At 40.3% G+C, this 26,627-nt stretch overlaps 2 protein-coding genes across 3 annotated transcripts; both read right to left on the bottom strand.

Annotated features, from left to right (window-relative positions):
* Nucleotides 1–705: 705 nt before the first annotated feature.
* On the bottom strand, nucleotides 706–7,016 carry LOC124382704 (sterol 26-hydroxylase, mitochondrial-like). 2 transcript variants are annotated; one of them, XM_046844871.1, is made up of 10 exons: nucleotides 7,001–7,016; nucleotides 4,218–4,475; nucleotides 3,820–4,010; nucleotides 3,367–3,566; nucleotides 3,018–3,215; nucleotides 2,718–2,881; nucleotides 2,453–2,619; nucleotides 2,157–2,238; nucleotides 1,860–2,060; nucleotides 706–1,251 (listed from the first exon to the last, which is right to left on the bottom strand). In XM_046844871.1, the coding sequence occupies exons 2-10, from the start codon at nucleotides 4,407–4,409 to the stop codon at nucleotides 1,123–1,125; spliced, it is 1,524 nt and encodes a 507-aa protein (XP_046700827.1). In that variant the 5' UTR covers nucleotides 4,410–4,475; nucleotides 7,001–7,016; the 3' UTR covers nucleotides 706–1,122. The 2 variants fall into 2 exon arrangements, with proteins under 2 accessions (XP_046700827.1, XP_046700826.1); XM_046844870.1 differs by lacking the exon at nucleotides 7,001–7,016 and adding an exon at nucleotides 6,692–6,835.
* Nucleotides 7,017–9,588: 2,572 nt separating this feature from the next.
* On the bottom strand, nucleotides 9,589–26,543 carry LOC124383132 (sterol 26-hydroxylase, mitochondrial-like). The gene is made up of 9 exons (XM_046845524.1): nucleotides 26,170–26,543; nucleotides 25,760–25,947; nucleotides 22,291–22,490; nucleotides 12,634–12,831; nucleotides 12,364–12,527; nucleotides 12,094–12,260; nucleotides 11,834–11,915; nucleotides 11,559–11,759; nucleotides 9,589–10,282 (listed from the first exon to the last, which is right to left on the bottom strand). Exons 1-9 carry the CDS (start codon nucleotides 26,425–26,427, stop codon nucleotides 10,154–10,156), a joined length of 1,587 nt encoding a protein of 528 aa, XP_046701480.1. The 5' UTR covers nucleotides 26,428–26,543; the 3' UTR covers nucleotides 9,589–10,153.
* Nucleotides 26,544–26,627: the final 84 nt, after the last annotated feature.

Consider the following 26,627-nt stretch of genomic DNA (forward strand, 5'->3'; position numbering starts at 1 on the left):
TGGCAGTTTATAATGCATAGATTCCTCAGATGTGCATCTTTAATTTATATCTATTTGTCATTTGTATGTAAACAGCACTTTATATACTCTTGAATCCTTGTGTAAAAGATTCTGCAATGACGTCAAATCAATCTTACGTATACAGTGTTTTGAAAAATGCAGCTTTGCAGAAAAAAAATATGAATATAAATTTGAACATCATTCTCCCCCATGAGCCACTGGCAACCATTGGCAAAGTCCATGAGATGGTATTAGGAAGAAACCTTAAGAGGCACCAGAATTAAAAAGGAACCCAGACTCATCTGGGTGACACCGAATGTCTGTTTATTATAGTTCCATATTTATTGTTGAGGTTATCACCTGTTCACGGACAGACACTTGAATGCAAAACCTTTCGATAGTAATTCCTATGGATCTCTGTGTATTTATATGTTATCATTTATTCTCATAACCATCACATTTCAATACCATCCCATTATGGTGTATCCTTGGTTTTTGCCTGGTGTTTCCAGGATAGGCTTCATTTACTGCACAGCTAAACATGATAAAGCAGTTACTGACATTAAAAGAACTGTAAAAACAAATAAGCACATAAATATCTGTATCGTGGAATATCTACAAATGTAATAATGTTCTCTTTTTCTCGTGAAAATTTGCTATTCGACTGCAAATTTGACTTGTAGTGATTTGGCAAAGACACAGGTGTGTGTTTGTAAGCACTTTATTAACAAAGTACAACTGCATAATAAGCTTTACTTAGTGGATAGTAAACATGTACATGGCTATTTATTCATTCAAACAAATTTGCTATAATTCAGTTTCTTTACAATCTGAAACCTACAAGGGAACCTGGTTTCACTTTGTGTAGCTATGAATGTCATTTGCAGTGGTATACCTGTGTTTATTGTAAAAATTTCATTTTATAAATATAATGTATGTAGTATATAATATAATGTAAAATATATATATATATATATATATATATATATATATATATATATATATATATATATATATATATATATATATATACACGTAATTCATGTCCTTAGAGGAATGGCATTTGGAAAGAGCAGATGGCTTCTTCTGTCACAAAACCTGGTCAAAGTTAATAATTTGACTTTAAGTGGATGCATTTTTCCGTTCCAGAAAATGAAAATTGACTGGTCGGTCTGCTACAAGCACAGTGCGATAAAGGGCTTTGACCTCTCTGATGTTGTGATCCAGCTTCACTTCAAATTGTTGTATTATCTAGATAATAAGAAAAACAGCAGTTCAAAATTATACATCTGAACATACAGTATATGACTGAATACTGAAATATAAAATAGAAACAGATCACATTAGGAACTTATGTATATTGTGTAGTGAGTAGTTCATATCAAACATCTGCACAACAGAATTCACCAATTTGTGGACTTTATTGTTGGTTGAATGGTTGTGCAGAGAGTTAATCAGAAACAAAGCCATATAAAGGCACATACAATTTTAGCAGTCACGTAAAACATACTGAAGAAAAGTAAAAAACCATTTTAAAACACCATTTCCAGCACCACTATATGTAGCACTCTAGTACACCAAGTCTTAGTGCTCAGCCCAATGTTGTTTGTGCTGGTGACAAAGCACAGCTGAGATAACATCAGCTTTTTTATTGACATAACACTAGTCGATCTTGTTAGCAAAAATGAATCTAAATACAGAGAGAATGCAATTGTTTGTCTTAGTATTTATGTATTTACATTTTGAAATAATGTCTAAATGTGGTCCACAGTAAAAAAATAAAAATAAAAATAAATAAATAAATAAATAAATAAATAAACAGGTAGGTAACACTTTGTAAATCATATTTGGTTTCTTACCCTTGCCAGTGCTAAGTGCATCTCCAATTCAGCAATACGTTTACCAACACACCCTCTCACTCCAAACCCAAATGGAACGGCACCAAATGGATTAGGCCTTGCTCTCCCATCCCGCAACCAGCGTTCTGGCTGGAACATCTTTGGTTCAGGGAAGACTGTCTCATCCTGGCTGATCGCGTAATGGAAGACTGAAAATGATGTCTGTGTAGAAGGGCAGTTGATCAGTTAAACGTTGATTTTAGGAGTAAATACATAAAAATCTATATATATAAAAAAAAATTATAATGAATAACTTACATTTTTAGGGAAGAAATGTCCTCCTATTATCACATCATCTTTTGACAAAACACGTCCATTTACAGGAACAACTGGGTACATTCTATATATGATCATAATAGTGTTATTAACAGGTAAAATAACCAAATTCTCATACAAGTTTTGTTTTATGTTAAATGTCCAAACTGCCCATGAAATGATGAACACATTTCTGCTCTGCACAATCAGTGTTAAATTGTGGTGGTATGGCCTGTATGAATGTGTCTATCATAACACTGTTTTGTATTTCATTTATTTCTTTCCTTCCAAAAATCCACCTTAGAGTTTCCTTGATGACAGCCTTGAGGTAAGGCATGTTGTTTATATCTTCAGCTGTTGGAATTTTGTCCCCATTTACAATGCTGGTCACTTCCTGATACAGCATGTCCTGTGCTTTTGGATGCTGTGAGAGCAGGTACAGGGCCCACACCAAGCTGTTGGATGTCTTAAGAGGCATGACATTTCATGCAATAATTATTCTCCAATTTTAAGAACCATAAATCTTGGAGCAAAAAAAGTTAGTATATTTTACTGTATCCTTACTGTGTCCACTCCTGCTAGTAGCAGTTCAGCAACGCTTCCATACACATCCTTTTTGCTCATGTTAGTGTTGGCGAGCAAGTAGCTAAGATATTCGCCTTCAACTTCCTGACCTGCATCCAGGCGCATCTGAATATCCTCCATCTTCCTGTCGATTAACTTGCAGGCTATTCAAAGCAACACGGATATCTTTGTTAATTTGACCGACACAGGCTCATACATCAAAGATTATTCTACCGAAATAGTCAGAGATGGAGAAAGATATTTGATATTACAGTAATGTCTTATCAGTAATTATCTCACCAAATTTGAAGATTCCATCCCAACCACCCATGTAGCGCTTCCAGTATGGCAAATAATTGCGTGCCCACTTGGGAACCACAGTTGCAAGCATACTGTTAGTAAACATCTGGGCAATGGAGTCGATGAAGTTTTGAGTCTCAGCTGGAATCTCATTTTCAAGACAACCAATTCGAGTCTCAAACAGTATGCTGGAGATTCCTGAATAAGCAGGACAGAAAGGAAATTAGACAATAAAATGGTTAATCCTTATTATACATCTGTCTCTTTACAACAAATCAATACTGGCTTATATAAATGATTATAATAAATTATTTTTATATTTTTGCAACCACAATCTGATAGATCATACCTTCTAGAGAGAAGTAGTATAGCTCATTGGATATGTTGGATACCAGGTCTCCAGTGGGGCTCATTTTGCGCAGAAACCGTATACGTTTAATAAAATCTGTGACTACTTCATTAACCACATGCTCATACTTCATTGCATCCTTTGGATGCAGCATACGCTTGTTCAGCACAGATCGGAGTTTGTACCACTTTTCACCTTCTCTGATTAAAATAGCATATTTAACACAGTTAAGCCACAACCAGATATTCAATGCACCCAATGCAAATGTACACATTCTATATTTAAAATATAATTTCATGAAAAAAGATCTGCTTGCCAATATACAGTTCAGTATATACATTTAAATAAATATAGCTCTAATTGTCATGTTACATTATTTTAGTCTCTACATAAGCAAATCATATAGCAGAGCTAAAAAAAAAAGCAATTGTGTAAAAGATAAATCTGGCTTACTCAGTAAAAGGGCCATATCCTAAGCCCCTAATATCTCGATATTCAGTCCAGGGTGTCATGTTTCCTCTACAAGGGAACTTCTCATCTTTTCTCAGCAGTTCCTCCACAAGATCCACATTAGTTAAAGTTACAGTAATCTCGCTGCCTAATTGTACTTTGACCATGTGTCCATAACGTTGTTTATAATACAGCTGGGGATTAAAAAAATATTTTAAAATGTCAGTGCCTTTGACAAAAAGTAGCATATAAATAAGAGGTAAAACTAGATAATAAATGAAGCAACTCTTCATTCCCAAGTTTAAAATCCCTCTTGTCCTAAATTCTGAATTCACTTCTCAAAACACGATCAATTCATAAAGACCAGAAGTGAAGAAAACTGCATTCTAGGCACACTGTACCTGCAGCTCATGCATCTGATTGTAGTATCCATTAAATGTTATCCTGTACATTAGTTCTGGAAGAGAAACCTTAGGAATATCATCCATGGTCTTGATATTTTTAGGAGAGACAGAAGCTGCAACATTTTCTCCTACTGCTCTCTGTATCCTCAGGCAGGCTGTGGTGGGTTTAAGGAACTTACGAAAAGCCATTGTCCAAACCGAATGTCAAAGAGGAAGTCTCTCAGTCGGAATAAGTACACAGCAGCTCAAGTTTCACTGTACACAAAATGCAGTAAGAGCAGTTAACCCTTTACGTGCTGTTCTAACACAAACATGGGTGTAGACAACTCATTGAACCCACAGACACTCCCACACAGACACAGACACACACACACAGAGAATTTACAGTTTCTCTTACCAAACACTGTACAATATAATCCATGAAATACTATTGAACTTTATTATTATAAAAAAAAGAAAAACTAAACCAAAAAAACTCACATGCCAAAAAGCACAAGCATTTTCCAGGCAGTAAGTTAAAATCAGTGCACAGAGTAATGCAGAGCATTTAAACAGTAGATCAAGAAACATTCCTAAAGTCCTAAAACATGCTGGTTGGAGTTTCAGGGACTTTAAATAGCCCTTGTGTGTTTAAGGTTAATCTGCACACTTTGGTCACTCACTGTACACTCTAATAAGAACACCCATGTCTAATTTTTACAGTTACCTAATCAGCCAATCATGTGTGCATTGCTTGCAAATATGTTCCATAAGGCCTTTTTCATTGTTTTATTCTTTAAATCACAAAAAGCTTTTTACTGGGATGTACTTTTTGTTCTTATCAGTCTAAGCCACTTGTTGACTTTCATGGCTCCCTGGTGATATAACAGCCAGCGTTGCAACTTAGAGCTCCAGAGCTAACATTTCAATCTTTATTTCTGTCTGTGTCATTCTCTACATATTTATATAGTGTTCTTTCAACTTCTTAGGTTTCTTTCCTCCTGGAAAGCACATGCACATAGGTGGGCTGGCTACTCTAAGTTGCCTCTAAGTGTGAAGGAGTGTCTGGATTTGTGTGTGAATTATGCCCTGTAGGGGACTGGCAACAATGCTATTGTGTATTACCTTTTAGTGTATGCAGATGTATTAATATACCTTTTGCTAATGTTGGTATTGGAATGCAAGTGGGTGAGGTACACTTCCAACCCTTGCTGTTTTATTTTCAGGCAATACTGAATGTCCTCTGTTTATCTCTGGTTATTTTTTAGTTTTCTTCATTTAATGGTACATTGTTGTTTAGTATTATACAGCTAAATAACACAATTAAACATTATCATGGAAACAATAGTCTTAAATGAAAGGAAATGTGTCATGCCTGAGGACAATGTGTAATAAAGCCTAAGGACTCCTTCAATGTGTTTTGCATCCCTAGTGACAGATGACATGCCGCAATTAGTAAAAAAAGGCAAACATGAAGGAATGCAGTTATAAATTAATGTTGCCAAATACAATTATGCAAAATGTGTCAAATTATAACAAAATCCATTCATCTGTGATCTGCTTTGCCAACACAAAGAAACAAAACTCAAAACTCATTCCTCGTCTCTTTATCAATCTGCAGCATATAAAGTTCTGGTTCTTCAGACACTCATAGGCAGATGATTCCAGCTTCTGGTGGAGTTGACAAAAAAGGGCACCTCTCATGTTTATTTTTCATTCTTTAATACTAAATGGCCCTGGACCTGAGATTGCCAAATGTTTAAAAATGTTTGTGACAGCACAGAGTTCACCACTGATTACAGTAAAAAGGAGATTAGATGTGGAATGTTAAAAAGGCTGCCTGCCAGTTTTCAAGTTTTGAAGAAACTGTATTCATCTTGTTGTGACAAAGCAGCACCAGTGGCTACAGTGGCTACAAATCAGCACAAGCTGTTTGTGTTGGTATTGTCCATGACTTACTGTATGTATACAGTACATAGTAGATTAGATTAGATTCAATTTATTTGTCATTACACATGTACAAGTACAAGGCAACGAAATGCAGTTTTGGTCTAACCAGAAGTGCAATAGCAGCAGGTGCAGGATATACAGTGTTTACATGAGTTATATAAATTAGATAAAATAGTATTATAAGAACAATTTACAGATGGCTATTACTATAAACAGAAATTTACAGAAGGATATGTACTATGAACATAATATATTGCTATTACTATACTATATATATATATATATATATATATATATATATATATATATATATATATATATATATGCAGTCTCAAGCACGCTATAGTGAGTCTAACCATATTTTGCTTTGATGCCAATGACACTATCGGAAATCTTGCAATCGAATTCTTCTCAAAATCATCTTGAGAATGCTGAATGACCATTCGGATGGACATTATATACTATATTTATCTAATCAGCTGCACAAAGCCGCCAGGAAAGATGAGCCCAAAAAGTCTGCCACTGTTGCAATCTACACTCACCTTCTACAACTGCAGATAACTGCTGATCAGACAAAAATGTTCTTTCAGGCGCTCATCGCCAAATTGTTCCGACTCTCAGTGATCTATCTTTCGTGTCTGATATACTCCCTGGTTTCATTTGTTGCTAATGCTAATCGATTGTGTTCAGAATATATCACCATTAGCTCCTACTGATCCGCCAACCTACACAGTTCACGCTTTGTAGCTCTTTTGTTAAACGCTCGACTCTCCAGTTGGAGACCCTGGTTCGATTCCCACCTGGACTAAAAATTCTACACTGATCTAATTTTCTTCATTCTTTCATATTACCTCAATAACATCCATTGTATGTGAGTCCTGCTTCTGGGTCCTCCATTAGTGTACGTGTCAAAACAATATGAGGCCACTTTAAGGAACCCAGTCAGATGAATCAGTTGGTGAGAAATGAGAAATGTTTCATGGGCCTTTACTCAGCTTCTACAGTGTATATCCATAAGAGTGGACAGATTCAATTTAATTCAACTCAATTTAAGTTTATTTCTATGGCGCTTTTTTTTTTTTACAATAGACGTGGTCACAAAGCCTGGGTAGACTGTGGCAAGGAAAAACTCTTTTTTTTTAGATGGTATGAGGAAAAAAACCTTGAGAAGAACCAGACATAGAGGTGAACCCATCCTGATTTCAGTGACACCATGTGTGTGATTATAAATCCTGAAAACATTACAAAAACGCTATAGAGAGTGAGAAATATCATGAGCACCAAGGTGTGTGATTATGAGTAATGTACTTTCTACAGTCTTATCTATTAGTTATGCAGTTTTTATGATAAATAAAAAACATTGGAATCGCTTGAATCTTAAATCAGTTGGAGTTATGAAACCAGCTGCTCTCCAACACATAAATTAGCTCAACATCTGAGATTATTATTGATTCAACACCAACTCCTCCATACCAGAGCCTTTAAATGTTCAATGATGGATAAGCAGCATATAAGGAATGTTATATAAAATTACAACAGGATAGCCGTTCCCCTCATTCGACTCACCTCCAGTGCTACTTCTTTTGTCTGCACTCCTAATGCCTCCCAAGCATTCTTGCAGCAAAAGGAGCTGTCAGGGATGGTTCTAGCTAATTATATAAGGGTGGGCTGGTACATATAAAAGGTGGGCATTCAGTGGTAGTGGCCCCAACACCTAATCCAGTTCTCTCCATAACTAATATTTACAAAATAAAAAAAAATCCAAACTGTGATATTAAATACTACTTCTAAAACTTAAAACCTTCACTGTATTTTAACTCTTAACTCCAAAATTTTTTTGGCCTGGGGACTGTTCACATCACATGTTGGGAATTGTTTTTTGGGCAGTTTAACTTCACCATCACCTACCACATTCACTATCCCAATGCTCTTTCCAGGCTGTTCACCCTAAAGAAATAATCCCCCATCCCTCAAGATTGGTATTCGCTGTAACCTGGCAGATCGAGGCGAGGTTAAGTGGGTTTAATGTACTCAACCATTTATTTGCCCCCAACTCTGTGTTTGCAGGTTTTTCAGTGGGTTACACCACCATACTTGCTATAGTAAATCATTTCTCCAGGGCTGCCATTTTGTAGCTCTCCCTACAGCTTGTAAAACCGATGACATCCTCATCAATCACGTTTTCCGGCTTTTCCATGGACATTGTCATGGACCGTGGACCCCAGTTTTTTGTAATGCCCTTGGTGCCACTGTTAATCTGTCCTCAGGTCTTCACCTCCAGACAAACAATCAGACAGAATGAACCACCCTGGACATGAAGTTTGCTCTCATGTCCATTACAGCCAACAACCCATCCTTTCAGTGCAGAAAGAGTGGTCAGTTTCTGGCACCTAGGAGTTCATATCACACAGGACCTGTCTTGATCTTGTCACATCAACAGCCTGGTGAAGAAGGCCCGGCAGCATCTCTACACCTACAGTCTTTACAGTTTAAACTACACCTTTAGGTGCTAAGGACCTTTTACACTGGCACCATTGAGAGCGTCCTGACGGGTAGCATCACTTCCTTCGGAACAGCACCATGCAGGACAGGCGAGCCCTCCAAAGGGTGGTGCGGTCAGCTGAACTTAGCATCCGCACCGAGCTCCCTAACCTGCAGGACATCTACAGCACATGGTGAGGACCAGGGCCAGGAAGGACCTCAGCCCTCCCAACAATGGACTATTTTCTCTGTTACGTTCAGGGAAGCGCTTCCCCTCCTTGGAAGCAAACACAGAGAAAATGAGGAGGAACTTCTTCCCACAGGCCATTCGGAGTTTAAACCAGGAAACACCCAGGATCTACTACTGGACCTCTATCTCTGTCTTCACTTATTTCTGCACAAACTGCACTATTATATGACACCCTAAGTCTGGACTGTCACTTAAACTCTGCACAGCACAGTGTCACTTTATACCACACCATACTGCACATGGACACTTGAAGGACAATCATACTAAATCACTTTCATTTGTGCTGTCAATATCTGCCATACGCGTCCATCACCGTCTAGAATTCATGTATATACATATATTTTCTATATTTTATACTTTTTTATTTATCTACTTTATTTTAGTATACTTATATTCTATTCCTTTTTTCATGCTTAAATGTTGGACTCGTAAAAAGCATTTCACTGCATGTCGTACTCTGTATGTATGTGACAAATAAAATTTTAACTTGAACTTGTTCACTCTTTCACATTACCTTAATAAAGACTGTTCACTGCAGTCATTTGTGTGTCCTGCTTCTGGGTCCTCCATTAGTTTACATTTCACAGCCAAATTCTAATTTTGGTGATTGCTTTACAAAGTATAATCACATATGGTCAAAAAAGCTCAAATATACTTTATCAACACCATTAGACTTTGTTATGCATTTATTTTTTTTAAATATGCAAACATGCAGCCTTCAGACATTTGTAAATTAGCCTTTTATGAAAAGTAAAAAAATATGCAAAAAATATATATAAAAAGAAGATTTGAATTAGGTTAACCCAAAATGCAAAATGACAAAAAAAAGACCCCCCACACTGAGTAAGTGTTGCCTAATTCTTCATGAAATGTCTCCACCTGCAAAGTATTGATAGGAGTAAACATAGTATATTTTATTGCTTTTAGGCAGCTGTAGTTTTACAATATTCTTTCAAATATATCTGAATGGCAGTAAAAAAAATCTGAACACTGATAATCATACATTTGTGTGCTTAAAGATTTCATAGAAATGAAGAAAGTGGAACATAATGCTGGAACTGGAACTTTACTATGAAATCCATGCAAAAAGTTCCCCAATGAATTAATCCACAAATCTAGTGCAATCTCTCTGTGCCATATGGCAGGATCTTAGTGATACATAGTGATATCATAGTATGAATCTTTCTGGGGGAAAAAGCTTTAAGACGTTTTATTGAGACCTATGGATTTATTTAGTGGCTTAGCTTAGTTGATGTAAAAGCTTAGAGGAGCTTTAAGTGGTTATATGTTTCCTCTGCAGAAAATTGAAATTGACTGTTTTGTCTGCCACAAGCAAAATACGACTGAGAGCTTTGACTGCTTCCACATTGGGATCCAGCTTGACTTCAAACTGCTTTATTATCTAGAAAAATAAAAGAAAGTAGCACATTTAAACACTTTACATAAATATATCAAAACATAAAATCATTTACAGACATCATGTATAGGTTGGATGTGAAAAGTCTACACACCCCTGTTATTATATAAACAGATACACTCACCATACACTTTATTAAAAATACCTATACACTTGCAAATATATTCAGTTACTTAATGAGCCAATCTTGTGATGTACAATGTAAAACTCATGTAGATACAGATCAAGTTAATTTGTCTACCAAAGACTAAAGTTGTGAAAATATTATTTTAGTGACCTTAACAATGGCATGGATTTTTGTACCAAAGAGGCTGGTTTGAGATTATGCTCATCTTCTGTAAATTCTACACACACAACCATTGCTTGAGTTCATATAGTGCAATGTACTGCAAATTAAAAAAACAAAACTCTTGTCTATGGAAAATCTGCAAGCTGAAACTCCTTGTTCATGAGAGAGTTTAAAGGTGAATGACCAGAGAGTTCTGTGCTTCCAGTAAGTAGTTTGAGGTATAGTACTTCAAATAAGTATTCAAAGTTCAGTAGAAAAGCATCTCAAAACAAATGGTACATTTAGGCCTTGGGTTTGAATCTGAGGTTATCATTGTCACAGACTCATAGAAACTGAACAGCTGGACATCAAAGTATAATGTTTTGTGCATGCTAGGATGTTTTTTGCTTCAACTTAGTTTTACTAAGTGATTAAATGAATTACTATATCCTCCCTTTCAGCTCAAACAAAAGAGAGTGTTTCTCAGGAAAATTAGTTATAAAATCAAAATCAGAATGACTTTTATTGTCAAGTATCATGGGTTACATGTACAAGGAATTTTCATGGTGTGCTAGTGCTATGAAACTATAAAAGCTAGGAAAATAAAAGAATAAAGTAAAAAAATAAATATAAAGGCATTGACTGTACAAGTAGTGCAGGGTATGTAAAACTGAGGCAATGCAAATTATATTATTTTCAAAATAAGTCCAAGGTTGTGTGGTTGTTTGCGTTGATGTAATAAAAATGAAACCTGGTGCATGCCATGCTAAAGATCTCAATACACTTTTTTCCACCATTATGATGTTTGCTGTGACAATTAACACAAGCTTTTGGCCTGTATTGCAATGATCTTTATTTATACTGCCCCATAATCAGATGATTAGATTAGATTAACTCGATTTGGGTGCAGTTGTATAGGTGTTGCTAATAAAATGGACAGTATGTGCATTGTCCATTTGTAACATGAACCAATAAAATCCTCTGGTTTCTTACCCTTGCCAGTACCAAGTGCATCTCCAGCTCAGCGATACGTTTACCAACACATCCTCTCACTCCAAACCCAAATGGAATGGATCCAAATGGGTATGGTCGCTCCCTCCCATCCCGTAACCAGCGTTCAGGCTTGAAGACTTTTGGTTGAGGGAATATTTTCTCATCGTGACTGATTGCATAATGATTCATTATAAACACTGTCTGTATACAAGAGTGATTGATTAGTAAAATGCTTACTTATTATATTAATAAAATTTAAAAAAAGGAGAAAATACCTTCTTAGGGAAGAAGTGTCCTCCGATAACCACATCTTTTTCTGAAAGAAGGCGTGCATTTGTAGGAACAACTGGGTACATTCTAAACATAATAATAAAAAAAGTCTTAATAAATAGATTAAAAAATCAATATGGAATAGATAATAATGAGATATGAAATACTTAAAATATGAAATCTGAAATACAATACATTGTGTAATGTACCCATTATAACACTGTTTTGTAATTCATTTATTTCTCTCTTCCTTCTATAAATCTACCTTAGAGTTTCCTTGATGACAGCCTTGAGGTATGGCATGTTTGTTATGTCCTCAGCTGTTGGAATTTTGTCCCCCTTGATGATGCTGTTAACTTCCTGATACAGTGTGTCCTGTATCTTTGGATTTTGTGACAGCTGGTATAAGGCCCACATCATAGTGTTGGATGTCTTAAGAGACAAGACATTTTGTTTTATAAATCACTATATTTCTTATCACAGTAGGTTTTCCACTAATTAGAAATGTTGCATGGTAATGTTCTGTTGTCCTTACTGTGTCCACTCCTGCTAGAAGCAGTTCAGCAACACTTCCATACACATCTTTTTTGCTCATGTTAGTGTTGGTAAGCAAGTAGCTGAGATACTCTCCTGCAACTTCCTGACCTGCATCCAGGCGCATCTGAATATCCTCCATCTTCCTGTCAATTAGCTTGCAGGCTATTCAAAGCCATGCAGATATTTCTTATTTAAATTTTTATTTAAATATTCTTAGAAAACTGGGAATATACTTATGTACTTGAGAAGAGCGACATCATAATCTTACCAAATTTGAAGATTCCATCCCAAGCACTTATGTAACAGTACCAGAATGGTGAATATTTGCGAGTCCACTTTGGCAGCAGAGTCACAGCCATAGTATAAGTGAACATCTGCCCAATAGAGTTGATGAAGTTTTGAGTCTCAGCTGGAATCTCATTTTCAAGACATCCAATTCGAGTCTCAAACAATATGCGGGAGATTCCTGAGAAAGCGAATATATGTCTAATGTTACATTTGTATGACATTTAATATTCAATATATGAGCAATCTATCTAGGGTTAGGTATCTATCTATCTATCTATCTATCTATCTATCTGGGCTGTCAAAACGCAAATTAATTTTAATGAAACTAAATTTATTAATGTGCGATTAATGCTGTCTGACCATTTTTTTTAAATTACAAATACATATTAAAAAAAGGCGACATTAAAACTTTCAATGTAACACATTTATTTACGACGTCCTTACTTTATGAAAAAAAACAACATTTTTAATCAGTTACGTTCTCACTCCCACTCGTCACATATGGACGTGCTCGTCACGTTTTTTGATGCACTAGGTACGTCTTTTGCCTACTTTTTTAAACCTGCGGAGATTCCCACAGACTTCGACCCTTTGGCGTCAATTTTTAACGTGCAGAACCGGAGACTGCGGCTAGAGACCTGCAAGGGACGGATTTCCCCGCAATATTTAATTTTTTTCCTGCCTGCAAAAGCCCGCAGGTAAAATGTATAAATAGTTGCATTTTCACTGCACTACTCTACTTTTTTGTTTTACTTGTTTCCCTTTTGAATATGAAAATTAACAAATGTTTCGTTTTATTTGAGTTTGACTTTTTTTGTAAATGATGAACATGGACATGAACAAGGACATTTTCAGAACATCAACTGAAATAATAATAATAATAATAATAATAATAATAATAATAAAATAATAATAAAAACAGGACAATGTTTTTGTCAGGGTGTGAGTGAAACGGGAGGCGGAAGCCGGAGTACAGCTCGCTCAGGTTTTATTAACAAGAGTGAGGGAGAGATATACACATACACGCACACACACGCATGCGCACAAACACACACGCATGCGCACAAACACACACGCACTCACGAACACACAAGTCCTTGCGAGAGTCCGAGGTGTGCTTGGGGAGAAGCGTAGCTGATCCGGGATGCGGGGGAGAAAAAGCGCAGCCGGTACCGGATAGTGGAGTCTGAACGGAACGGAAAACATAAAATATAGCACAAAACAAAGAACCCATTCACACTGTACGTAGTGTCCAACACATTTAATAACGAACAGGGAGTGGGTGTGAATGAGGGGTTTATGTAGGAGCGGAATGAAGTGGTGATGAGCTCCAGGTGAGCGTGATTAGGCCTGGAGCTCCAGAGAGAGTGGAGGCAGGATTGATGATGAGCCCCAGGTGTGCGTGGTTAAACCTGGAGCTCTAGGGAGAGCGGAGGCATAAAGAGCCACCAAAGGGGGCGTGGCAGGTGGATCCCTGACAGTTTTGTTGTGTTGTATGTTCCTCTCTTCTAATAATCAAGTAATATCTGTAGCATTACTGTATGGGTGGTGGGCGTGGTCAAAATAGAGGTAAAGACGCTTCAGAACGGCGTTTCAGTTATAAAAATATAATAAAAAGACATTAAAAAAATTAACATATTGCAAGTTTTCATAAAAAAAATAATTAAATTTCGTGTTTGTGGTGTGTATATATATATATATATATATATATATATATATATATATATATATATATTGTTATGCGGGAAACGGAGGCGGAAGCCGTAGTAACAGCAAAAAAAAGTTTATTAATGAAGAAAAGGCAAAGCCAACAGAAAAAACTCACACCGGGAACAGACAGTCAACAAACCGTAAGTAAATCAGCTCGGGACGAGTAATCCACAGGGGCGCTAGGGAAAGCGCGGCGCTGGGCTGGAACACAGGCACTTAATCCACACAGCGACACAAATACAGCCGTACCAGGAGGATCAAGGTAATCCGGGGTGCGCTCCGGAAGGGAAAGCGCAGCCGTGGAGAGAGAGAGGAGTCCGAGAATACGGGTACATAGCGGGAATGCGCACACGCCGATATACTTGCAAATGAGCCTACACAAACATGCATGAACATATAATAACGGACCGGGAGTGTGGGTGAGTGAGCGGTTTATATAGGCGGTGCAATGAGTGTCTCAGGTGTTCGGAATGATGGATTCCTGACACCCCGGCGGGGCGGCCCGACGCCCCAACCCACAGAAAGCCCGGTGGGCCAGGGCACTCGGTGGAGGGCCCCTCTAATCGTCCAGGCTCGAAGGGGACCCGGCCGGAACCGCCACGGAGCCTGGAACAGCAGGGAAGGGCCCGAAGCGAAGCGACCACCACTGCGGAGAGCCGGAACGGGACAACAACCCGGAACAGAGCACAGCCCCACGCGGAGGCCAGGAACGGGGCTAAGTCCTCGGCGCAAACAGGAGGCGGAGAGACGCCATCCACAGAGCTCTGAAGCAGGGTGACGCCCTCGGTGGAGACTGGAGGCGGAGAGACACCCACAGCAGAAACCGGCAGCAGAGAGACCACCCCATGGAGACCGGGAGTGGAGAGATGCCCACCACGGAGGCCTGGAACTGCGAGACGTCCCTGGCGACGATCCGAGGCTGGGCGAAGTCCTCAACGGAGGCCTGGAGCTTGGAGACGGCCATCGCGGAGAACCGGGAAGGGGTGACGCCCGCAGCGGGGACCTGGAGCGGAGCAATGCCCTCAGCGGAGACCTGGTGCGGAGCGACGACATTGGCGGAGACCGGAGGCGGAGTGACGCTTCCGGTGAAGGATCGGAACCCAGCAGTGCCCATCGTAGAGTCCAGAGCCTGAATACCGTCCACGGCGGAGAGCAGTGACCGAGAGACGCCCTTCACGGAGACCTGAAGTGGAGCGACGCCCAAGGCGGAGACCGGGAACGGAGCCACACCCTCAGCGGAGACCGGCAGCTGAGCGACTTCCTCTGCGGAGTTTGGAGGTGTATGCGGCGGAGATCGGCAGGTTAGTGGACGAGGCTTTTCCAGAATATGGGGACAAGGCGCAGAAAGAGGAAAAGTTTTGCCGTTTAGTGGCTGGTCTGGATCCTGTCCTCAGAGCTAAATGTCACGAACAAGGAGCAACAGATTTGGAGGAAGCTGTGATAATCGCCGGCCGGTGTGAAATACCAAGGGACACGATAAAGACTGATTGCATTGCCAGTTAATAATGCCTATGGCAATATGGATGGAGTTTCTGCTGTTCTCTCTGTGACTGATAATGGAGGACTTTATAGAGCAGTGGATCAGCTAACAGGAGAAATGAGAGAGATGAGGATGGAGCTAAGGCGTTTAGGTGAGGAAAACCAAAGACTGAAATCCGGTGCAAGTTCAAGAGCGACGAATGAGTGGAGTGAAGACCGCTCTCGGTCTAATGGTATGTGCCAGTGTGTCCGTGGGGGCCGCGGATGCCAGTCTTGTGTTTTTGACAGCGCACGGAGGGGCCGTTCACCTGAGACTGAGAATAAACTGTTTCAACGCAGTGATAAACATACATCATGTATGGATGTTCGTGGTTATAACAACTCATACGCTGCTCGCTCCCCTGCTAGACGCAGCCCCAGCCATGCTCGTAGATGGACCAGTCATGAGGATGATTCAAGGAAAAGAAGCGTGCGATTCATGTCTCCTGGCAGAGCAGAACATCGCAGTGTGCCGGGAAACGGACAGTAGCTGATGTGGCGGCCCAAACACCAGCTGTACTACCTGAGGGCTCTCAGAAGGACAGTGTTAATGATGGCTACTCAGTCCCTGAAGACGTGAATGTTATTTTCAACAGTGGTCAGGAGCTGCTAGTGTCATATGTAAGAGGAGATATTGAAGGTGTTGAAGTGCAAATGTTAGTGGATTCTGGTTCCAGTGTTTTTCTCATGAGCGCTGACTTTTATATGTCAATTCCAACACTTCATAATCGGCCGCTGAAAAGGGACTATGCGTCAGCCCGTGCTGTGAATGGACAAATGCTAGATACATTAGGTACTATCACAATAGCGTTTCAGCTGGGCACTGAGTTATGGCAGCATGTGTTTCATGTGCTGAGAGAGACCACACAAACTGTATTGCTATTGTGGGACATCTCAGTTCCTCTCCTTACCAGCAAAGACTTTGTTTCCAGGTGCTGCAATGTTTCGCTGGCCACTGCTATGACCTTACCTCCACTCAGTGAGTCTGTGGTGCCTGTTAAAGTATGCTTGCCTAATACAGCTCGCTTAACGAGTGACTTTGTTGGATATCTGGACCCCAATGTGGCAAATTCTTCTAGCCTAGTTGTTGCTCACACGGTAGGCACAGTTCACAATGGACTTACTAAAGCTCGGATCTTAAACCCTACCGGACAGGACATTTTCTTGAAGGAGGACATGCACCTGGGTGAATTTTACCCAGCTGATGACTCCGATGTTCAGCCATTCCATACTCCATTGGATATAGCGACAGTGTCTTTTCCCAGTGATATCCCTCTAGTGTCGCTGGACGACTCACCCATTTCTGAGTCCGAGAAAGCTTCACTTTCGTCATTACTGTTGGAGTACAACAAAATCTTCAGCTTGTCCAGACGGAATGGCAGTAAATGTAAACTTGTAAAACATCATATCAGATTGGGTGAGCAAGCACCTATTAAGCAGCGTGCATACCGCGCAGCTCCAGGAAAACGGGTTGAGATAGAGAAACAAGTAGCTGGCCTGTTAGCAGATGGCGTTATTGAGGAAAGCTGTAGCCCATGGGCATCACCAGTTGTTTTAGTGAGGAAGAAGTGTGGCGCCTGGCGTTTTTGTGTGGACTATAGACGCTTAAACAGTGTGACTATTAAAGACTCTCATTCCCTGCCTCATGTGGATGACACCTTAGATGCGTTAGCAGGCGTGATGTGGTTTAGCACGCTGGATTTCTCTAACGGTTACTGGCAGGTGGAAGTCGCAGAGGAGGATCAAGAGAAGATGGCCTTTACTACGGGACAAGGGCTCTATCAGTGGCGGTCCATGCCAATGGGTCTTTGCAACGCTCCTGCCACACACGTTTGATGGAGCTAGTTCTCAGAGGGCTCCCGTGGCACATCTGCATGGTATATCTCGATGACATTTTGATTTATAACAAAACATTTGCCTTTTAAAATTTACACCGATGCGTCCAACTTAGCAGTCGGTGCAGTTCTTGCCCAGGACAGAGATGGACTGGAACGTGTTGTCACATATGCCAGCCGGACACTGACTTCCGCGTTGGTCCACCTTTGATCGTGAGTTGTGGGCTGTGGTGTGGGCAGTACGGGAGTTTAAGCATTACATCAGACTTACTGCATTTACAATTATCACAGACCACCGTCCGCTCTTAGCGCTTCGGCGTATGTCATTCGATAACGATCCAACAGGCAGATGGGGTAGATGGATCCTGGAGCTTGATCCTTTAAATTGGGTCATTGTACACAAAGATGGACATTGTCATGGGAACGCGGATGCGCTTTCGCGCCGCCCTGAGTCGTCCAGCCTGAGTGAGTTCTGCTCGAATGGACACTGACATTCCATGTTCCTCTGATGTCTCTGATTCTACTGGTGACGGGGCTGCCGTGGGCTCACTAAACAATTCGGACAGCAGGTCTCACATTAATACTTTGTCATACTCTGTATTGAACATTAGGGCTATGCAGCATGCTGACCCTGATATTTTGACTGTGTTAGGCTGGGTGGCTCAATCCATAAGACCGCCCAGGCGGAGGTTACAGGGAGCTTCTTGGCGCTTACATAAGTTCTGGACTGAATTTAATCATCTTTCTATTATTGATGGACTGTTATGCCATTCAGTTTTCTGCACACACACGGGTAAACCGGTGGTTTAAATGGTTGTTCCCTCTGCTCTGGTATCTGACATTCTGTTACAGCTGCATGGTGCACCAGCTTCTGCCCATTTCTCTTCTGAGCGGGTGTGGGAATGGGCAAGACAATTTTGTTACTGGCCTTCCATGTACAAGGATATCAAAGCATGGTGTGAGCAGTGCAAGGCGTGTCAGACGTGGCGTAGTCCTGTTCCAGCCCACCATGCGCCGATGGGTGGTTCTCAGTCAGTGTGACCATTTGAAAGAGTGGCTATGGACATCTTGGAGCTGCCTGCCACTTCAAAGAATAACCGGTATGTGCTGGTCGTCGAGGACTATTTCACTAAATTTGTCAATTTGTATGCTTTAGCTAACCATGCTAAACCATGGCACAATGTCCGTTTGAGGACTATGTTTTGCTTCATAGCGTACCAGAGAATTTGCACTCAGATCAAGGTCGTCAGTTTGAGGCGGAAGTGGTTCAGACACTCTGCCGTCTTTTGAACATTAAAACGACTCGCACCACACGAAATCAGACGGCATGGTTGAGCGCTTTAATCGGACTCTGATTGATCAACTGGCTAAGACACTTTTGACTTATGGAGGGGAGTGGGACGATTATGTAAAACATGTAGCTTTTGCTTACAATACCACGGCTCACTCCAGCACTCATTTCACTCCTCTCTTCTTGACCCACGGTCGGGAAGCACGAGTTCCCATCAATGAACTGTTACCCACCCGTGCTCTTGACTCACAGATAGCAGTGACACATGGAAAGTTTGTTCTTTCACTGCTGATGAAACTGAACTCTGCCTTTAGCAGTGCGTATGCATGGTGAGGCAGCTTATGACCATCAAAAATTGTACCATGACATTTCCTTGCATCACCAACCTTATGGTGTAGGTGCCATGGTGTGGCTCCACAACCCGGTGGAGAGTCGCATGAAGCTGGCACCCCATTGGAAGGGACCTTATAAAGTGGTGCAGGTCATGGACTCAGGTGGTGAACCTGGACTGACTTACCGGATTGTTAACCCCTTTGACAATGCTGAGAGGGCTCAAGTAGTGCATTATGACAGGGTACGGCCGTACACATTGCCCATTTCCCCCTTGTCACAGTCTGGACAATTTTCCATGAAATCTGATGTCTCCAGTAGGGGGGACTGTGTTCCTTCCCAAAAAGATCTGGGTGCTTTGGCGGACTTACAGTGTTCGGTTGGGAGGCTAGAGCCTAGCTTTAGTAGGACTGGGAGAGTTTGTAGATCTCCTGGCCATTTGCAGGATTTTGTTCTGTATTAATATGACTGTTTTCCTCAGTTTAAGTGGGATGTTGTCATATGGTTCTGTGCTTTGTTTTATGTTCATCATACATTGCTGTTTATGGTCTGTGATTTTTGTTTTTTTTTTGCATATAAACGGGGACATTTATTTTGTGAGGGGGGGACGTATGTAACAGACTTTATTGTATTTTGTTATGCTGTACTAATTCTGGATCGACTGGTTCTCATTGTGTGTGTAATCCATTTTTTCCCCTCGGGGCTTGCCATAGATAGGTAAGGGACATGCACACTAGGGGGGTGCAAAAGTGTCGGTAATTCTTATTTAGAGTGTCCCTGTCTATTATTGTCTTAAACTTCAAGTCACTGTACAGTTTCAGAGAAAAGTAAAGGCAAAATCACTCTAAACCTCAGTGCATTTTCAATCATGTTCCACATTTAAACACTCATAAAACATTTTCCTTTATAGGTTTGCTCATTATTTTAAATAATTCTTATTTAGAGTGTCCCTGTCTATAACTGTATAAAATTACAACACAAATAAAAGTGTGGCATGCTTGAAAAGTGCACAGTTGTAAATCATTTTATTTTATTTTAGTTGCCATTGTTGCTTTTGTGCAGTAGACACATAACAGTTTATTTGTTTTGTCTTTTTTTTTGTTACATTTTAAAGAAAATTTTGCAGGAGAATAATCACGCGAATAATGCTATTTTCCCGCAACCCACACACGTGTATTTTAAAGCCCACACCCACATTCACCAATTAAATCTTGTCCCATACCACGCTCGTTTGCTTTGGGTCACACGGTACTCCCGCTGAAGTGCAGGTTGTTGAAATTTGACGTGTTTAGTAAGCAGACTGCCTGAGGTCATATTTATATAGCTCTCCAACAGATTTTTTATTTAAAAATTCAATAGCTGTCAATATCAGAGTGCCAACTGTGAAACAGCATTCAGCAACACATTTCCACTCTCAACTAAAACTAACCTGTTCTCAGTAACTTTAAACCTAAACGTGCACGTTGAAAAATTATGCCAAAGGGGTACTCAGGGGGTCAAAAAGTGATGCTAAGGGATCCTAAGGTACGCGTTCGTATGTGACGAGTTGGGAGTGAGAATGTGTAGACACTTTCGGCAATTAAAACCCTATGGGGTCGACAAATGCGCTGGCATTTTGTGGCATTTTTTCCTCATTATGTCGCAACAAACTTAAATTACTCTGTTTTTTTAACCGTACACACAAGAGCAATACATCATTCGAAACTGTATAGGGTCTACTTTTATTTGTATATGCTCCCTGCCATCTCTGTCATCTCTCTTCACAGACACGAATAAAACGACCAGAATCTCAGTAAATACTTGCCACACAGACATAATATGTACAGAAAGCTTGAAATGTCTCCTTTTTAATAAACCAATTCAGATCAAAACAAATATTCTCAGATTATGTAATTCGTATTAAAATTAGAAAAGGTATCACCCTAAGTAACCGTCTGTGTGGAACAGTTCTATGTGGTGCCTTGATGATTTATGTAATTTTTATGTACTTTACAATATTGGCAATAATATTTTGTCTTCATGCTCTATGTTGAGTATGGTTCCAATAGTAATAAACATACATTTGCATAAAGCATCCACATTTATCCATGCTCGTGTTGATTACAGTATAAAAACTTAAAAAGTATAAATTTACGGTACATTTAGAACAGATAATAATGTGTGATTAAGTTGCGATTAATCACGAGTTAACTCGTGACAATCATGTGATTAATCGTGATTGAATAATTTAATCGACATATGTATTGCTAGGCTGGAGCTTTCAGTGTCATAGTTCCACCCGTTTTTTCTTTCAGTGTTTGTGTTTCTTCTGTTTCCCCACCAGATGTTGCCAATTGTGTTCCTTTGCCCTTCCCAGAGCACGATTTTCTTCCCACCTGTATCCCATAACCTCCTGCATATTAAATCTCCCATTCTGTCTTTGTTGGTTAGTTGGCTGTTTGTTGTGCAGCCAGCTTCTTGTATATGCGCTTTGTGTTCTTAGGCTTCTCCTACCTTTTTACCTGTGAATGCAAGTTATTTCTCTAAATTTTTTTAACTCTTTTGCTCAAGGTTTTTTTTTTTACTTTGTATTTTTAAGAAGACTTTTTATGGAACTTGGAAGAGCAATTGTTGCTGCCGACCATTCTGGGAAGGGTAATAAGGCCATTTACAAGCAATTTGAAGTCCATTATTCTACAGTGAAGAACATTATTCACAAGTGGAAAACATTCAGTATAGTTGCCAATTATCTGAGGAGTGGATGTCAGACATTAAATTTAATCCAAATGTCAGACTGTACAATGCCCAGAGACATTGCAGAAAACACAATAGTTACATCGCAGACTCTACAGGCCTCAGTTAGACTTCTAGAATAAGGGCCAGATGATTTCATTATGTACTGATACATAAAAACATAGAACGCAAAGTCTAAATATTTAGAGATAATTGTGGGTTAAGATCTGACATCTCATACCTTCCAGAGAGAAGCGGTAAAGCTCATTGGATATGTTTGGTACCAGGTCTCCAGTGGAGCTCATTAGCCGTAGATGGCATATCCGTTTGATAAAATCTGTGACCACCTCATTAACCACATTCTCATACTTCACAGAGTCCTTTGGATGCAACATACGCTTGTTCAACAAAGATCGGAGCTGGTACCATTTCTCTCCTTCTCTGATGGGGGAAAAATATATATATTTATATGTTTTGCTTAAAGGAAACAAGCAAAAATTGTTGGTTGTTATCGCAAGTGCATCTGTAGATCAACACATATTCCTCAACACAAGTTGTCTCATTTGGCCAAGTACTGGAATTTGTACATAACAATGGGTAACTTAACTTAATCCTGGGTTCTTTGATAACACAGTGAGGTGTTTCACTATGGGAATTGCTTTGAGCATGACCAACTACTAAAGCTCCTATGACATCACGTCTGTCCTAAAAGATGGGTCTACCTAAGACCAGGCTCCGCCCCACCTTTACTACTCTATATCATTGTAGCTAAATTTCTTCATGTTCCTGTGCAAGGAGGGATGTGTTGGTGAAACACCTCACTTTGTTATCAAAGAACCCGGAATTACGTTCAGAAACCCAATGTTCTTTTTCTAACTTAGCTCCGTGTCTCACTATGGGAGATATAGACCACTCCCGGATTGCACGTGATACCTAAATTACATGGGCTATGACCTTCTGGCTCCTAGCACTGCATGTGCTAAGGTTGGCTCAGACACATTCAGTCTATAAAATCGCAAAAAAGTGTGTGGCATAGACCAACCAACTGCAGCACAAATTTCCTAAACAGAAACTCCCCTAAGTAGGGCCCATGATGTTTCCATCCCCCTGGTAAAGTGTGCCCTTAGACCCTCAGGCACCATGAGAACCTTTGCATTCATATATTAGAGATATAGCCATCATTAATCCATTGGGACAGCTGCTGTCTTGACAACGGCTTCCCCTTGTGAGGAGCAGCTCAAGACACAAAGTCATTCTTCCTGAAACCTGCTGTTCTCTTGACATATGTATGGAGAGCCTGCACTGGACATAAGGAATTCAACCTCTCTCCTCCCAAGAAGAGAATGGAGGAGGGTGGAAAGCTAAAAGCTCTGCAATGGGACATTTATAAGAAGAATGTACTACTTTAGGTACAAATGCAAGGCTAGGAAAAAAGGAAACTTTTGTCGGCTAACACGCTTAGCTGTCACCAGAGCTACAAGCATCGCTGCCTTAAGAGAGAGAATTTTCAACCCTATGCCTTCCAATGGCTCGAAAGAGTGTTGAGAAAGAGCCCCTAAGACCATAGACAGATGCCACAGTGGAATCTGCCCAAACATCGGCGCAGTTCTTTATATTCATAAAATGACTTATTAAAGGGTGCCAACCTGCAGGTTCGTTACCAAACCCGACAAGACATGCAGAAATAGCTGCTAGATATACTTTCAAAGTACAAAAAGCTTTCACTTTATCCAGCAAATCCTGGAGAGAACATAATATGTCTTCTACTGAACACTGGAAAGGGACAATGTGACTTTGGCCACACCACTCTTCAAAGACTAGCCATTTATTCTTATAAAGTTTGCGAGAAGACAAGGCTCTGGCACTAGTGTGTATAACTGATGTTTAACACAGGTAGGTCTAAGTTTGGACGAAGAGATGTGCTTCCTCTCTTTGGGATCACAAATCTGGGTTTAATCTGGGTGGTTTCATAGTGAATTGAAGTCTGTACCGCCGTGAAATAGTGCCTAACACCCAAGGTTGGGCAGCACATGCACGCCAGTTGAGAATGCGAGCAGAAAGAGGACCCTCACTTTTGTTCCTCTTCGCTGCGCTGGGTTCCACTGTAAGAGAGAGCAGTGAGACCTCCAGCAGTGAGACCAAGGGGGGTGGTTGATACTTTTCACAAACCTTCGCCCTCGGCTGTCCGCCTGGATGCAAAAGTGCCACATTTATTGTGTTTTTTTGTACTCAGGTTGCATATCACCCTCAGTCCGTGGCTTGGATGCGATGCTGCAATTTTTATTGCACAGATGTCTAAACTAAAATGCGTCTGAACACATTGTGTGAGTGCTTGGTGACACTGAACGGTTTTCCTCATTCTTCAAACTGGAGGAGAACTTAAGGAGAAAGACCTTATGGAACTCAGAACCGGGCTGTGCCTTTTGCAGGTGGAGAGAGGAAAATAGAGGAACATTTGCGTGTCAGGCTGCATTCTTATTTTTCTGTTCCTCGGAGTGGGGCGGATAGCTTCTAGGCGCTGCGGTCGCAAATAAAACCTTCAGAGGTTAAAAACTTCATCCTTTTGTTTCCTGAGAGTAATTGGTAATTCACCACACATATCTCGTGCCAGAGTGCCGGGTTGGGCACTGCCGTGTCGAGCTGTCCCATTTCCTCCAAACTCTGCCTGGTACACGGACAGTATAATTAGAGAATCCAGTGAGCACACTGACTGCACTGCATATTTTTACATTTTTTGATGGATGGATGCCGTCAGTTTTTCCATCTTGCTTGACAGCGAAATTTGAGAGGAGGCAGAAATAGAGTGCCAATTCGGATGGAGGTGGTAGGCCACCAAAGACTCTACTGCTGGGGGTCCGTCTAACCCAGCTCCCTTGAATCTCTAGCTTAGAGCACCCTTTTGTGGGAAGCTTACATTTGAAGGGGCTAGATCAATGGCTGTCCTCCTGCGAGGCTGAGTCGCCCGCGCTGTGGGGTCTCAACTGTCGTCCTTATCCTCATCCTCCATATCCAAATCAAGGCGGTCAGAGTTAGCATCGTTAGCATCGTCCTCATTGCATGGTTGTTCCTCCTTCTCCGTGAGGAGGTTACTGAACAGAGGTGCCATGACCGGCGATTCAAACTTCAAGTCCGCCCAGCCTGTGATAGCTCGCGGCTAATGGTCGTAGATTTTGAAGGAAACTGGATGTGCTAAGAAAGCTTGATGTAGTCCCTCATGGGAAGAAAGCCCGAGTGATATTGTATGGAGACAGACGTAGTGTCATAAGAGCCTATGACACCACGTCAACAAATTAGCTTATTTTCTAAAGCCTCACTATGATGTGTAACCTGGATGTTTAATTACTGCCATAAATTAATATTAGCTTGCCTTGAGCCTAAGAGAATAGATTTTTTTTTTAATTTTAGTTTTCAAATGTGTTTGCCAACACAGTCCAGTTCAACTGAGGTCACAGTCCATGACAAATATCAATTGACTGTCTGCCTATTTAATAGTTAAATGAAATCAGCTAAAGTTCCCATCACTGACAGAGCTCTTGTAGTCCCACATTGAAGAAAACTTTAATGAATTATACAGGTAGTCCTGGTTACAGGTAAACCTTTTTTTTTTTTTTTTTGGCAAGAGAGCTTCTGTAGTTGGTCATGCCCAAAAAAACGATTACCATAGTGAAACACAGAGCAAAGTTAGAAAAGCAACAGTAGTCAGAACTTACTCAGTAGCAGGTCCATAGCCCAAACCTTTCATATCTCTGTATTCACTCCAGAGAGTGTCTCCTCTGCTTGGGAACTTATCATCTTTCCTCATCACTTCCTCCAGAAGCTCCACACTATTCAGAAAGATTTTATAGCTGTTGCCGCTTCTTATTTTATACATGGGGCCATATAGTTGCTTTTCATATAACTAGAGAAATTACAAAAAGAACAAAAAATGTTTTGGAATTTATATATGTAATTATAATAATTGTATAAGTATGGGAGAAATGTCAAATAATTAAAAGATGCACAAAACATTTTTCACTTTTCAACAGTTTTGTCTTCACTCTGCAAATGATTAACTAATCACGGCATATAAACTACATTGCACTAAAATACATATTAGGCTATATCATTTAGTGTATTGTACCTGCAGCTCATGCATCCGATTGTAGTACCCTTTAAAGATCAACCTGTACAGCATTGTGGGAAGAGTGATCACAGGGAGGTCAGCCTCAGTCCTGAAACTCCCAGGAGGAACAGAAGTTGTAGCATTTCGACCTGCATTTCTCTTAAATTCCAGATGGGCTGTGGTGGACCTAAGGAACACCTGGAAAACTGCTGTATCAACTGAACGCAAGGCTACATGTCCAGCCATGAATAGATTAGAACCTGAATATCTAAACATCAGCTTGTTTTTTTACTTTGCAGCAAGAAGTTCAGTCCTCTGGATTGTTAACTCTTACTCAGACGCTGTGAATAAGAACGCTGTGGGTAAACTCTTGAACTTTGATACCTGTTGATTTATGTTTATTGACATACTGCTTACAGGACAGTTTTTAACATGAGCACATGCCCATGAAGAGTACATTTATAAGCAATATGCAC

Source organism: Silurus meridionalis, chromosome 3 (assembly GCF_014805685.1).
Source record: "Silurus meridionalis isolate SWU-2019-XX chromosome 3, ASM1480568v1, whole genome shotgun sequence".
In the NCBI taxonomy this organism is placed as follows: domain Eukaryota; kingdom Metazoa; phylum Chordata; class Actinopteri; order Siluriformes; family Siluridae; genus Silurus; species Silurus meridionalis.

Excerpts from the sequence above, each read along its gene's own strand:
- LOC124382704 (XM_046844871.1), bottom strand. The coding sequence starts at position 4,409 with ATGGCTTTTCGTAAGTTCCTTAAACCCACCACAGCCTGCCTGAGGATA. Across the intron at positions 4,011-4,217 it reads ATCAGATGCATGAGCTGCAG|CTGTATTATAAACAACGTTA; the intron begins GTACAGTGTGCC and ends TTTAATCCCCAG. Across the intron at positions 2,620-2,717 it reads TACTAGCAGGAGTGGACACA|ACATCCAACAGCTTGGTGTG; the intron begins GTAAGGATACAG and ends ATGCCTCTTAAG.
- LOC124383132 (XM_046845524.1), bottom strand. The coding sequence starts at position 26,427 with ATGTTTAGATATTCAGGTTCTAATCTATTCATGGCTGGACATGTAGCC. Across the intron at positions 22,491-25,759 it reads GGCTATGGACCTGCTACTGA|AGAAGGAGAGAAATGGTACC; the intron begins GTAAGTTCTGAC and ends TTCCCCCATCAG. Across the intron at positions 12,261-12,363 it reads TTCTAGCAGGAGTGGACACA|ACATCCAACACTATGATGTG; the intron begins GTAAGGACAACA and ends TTGTCTCTTAAG.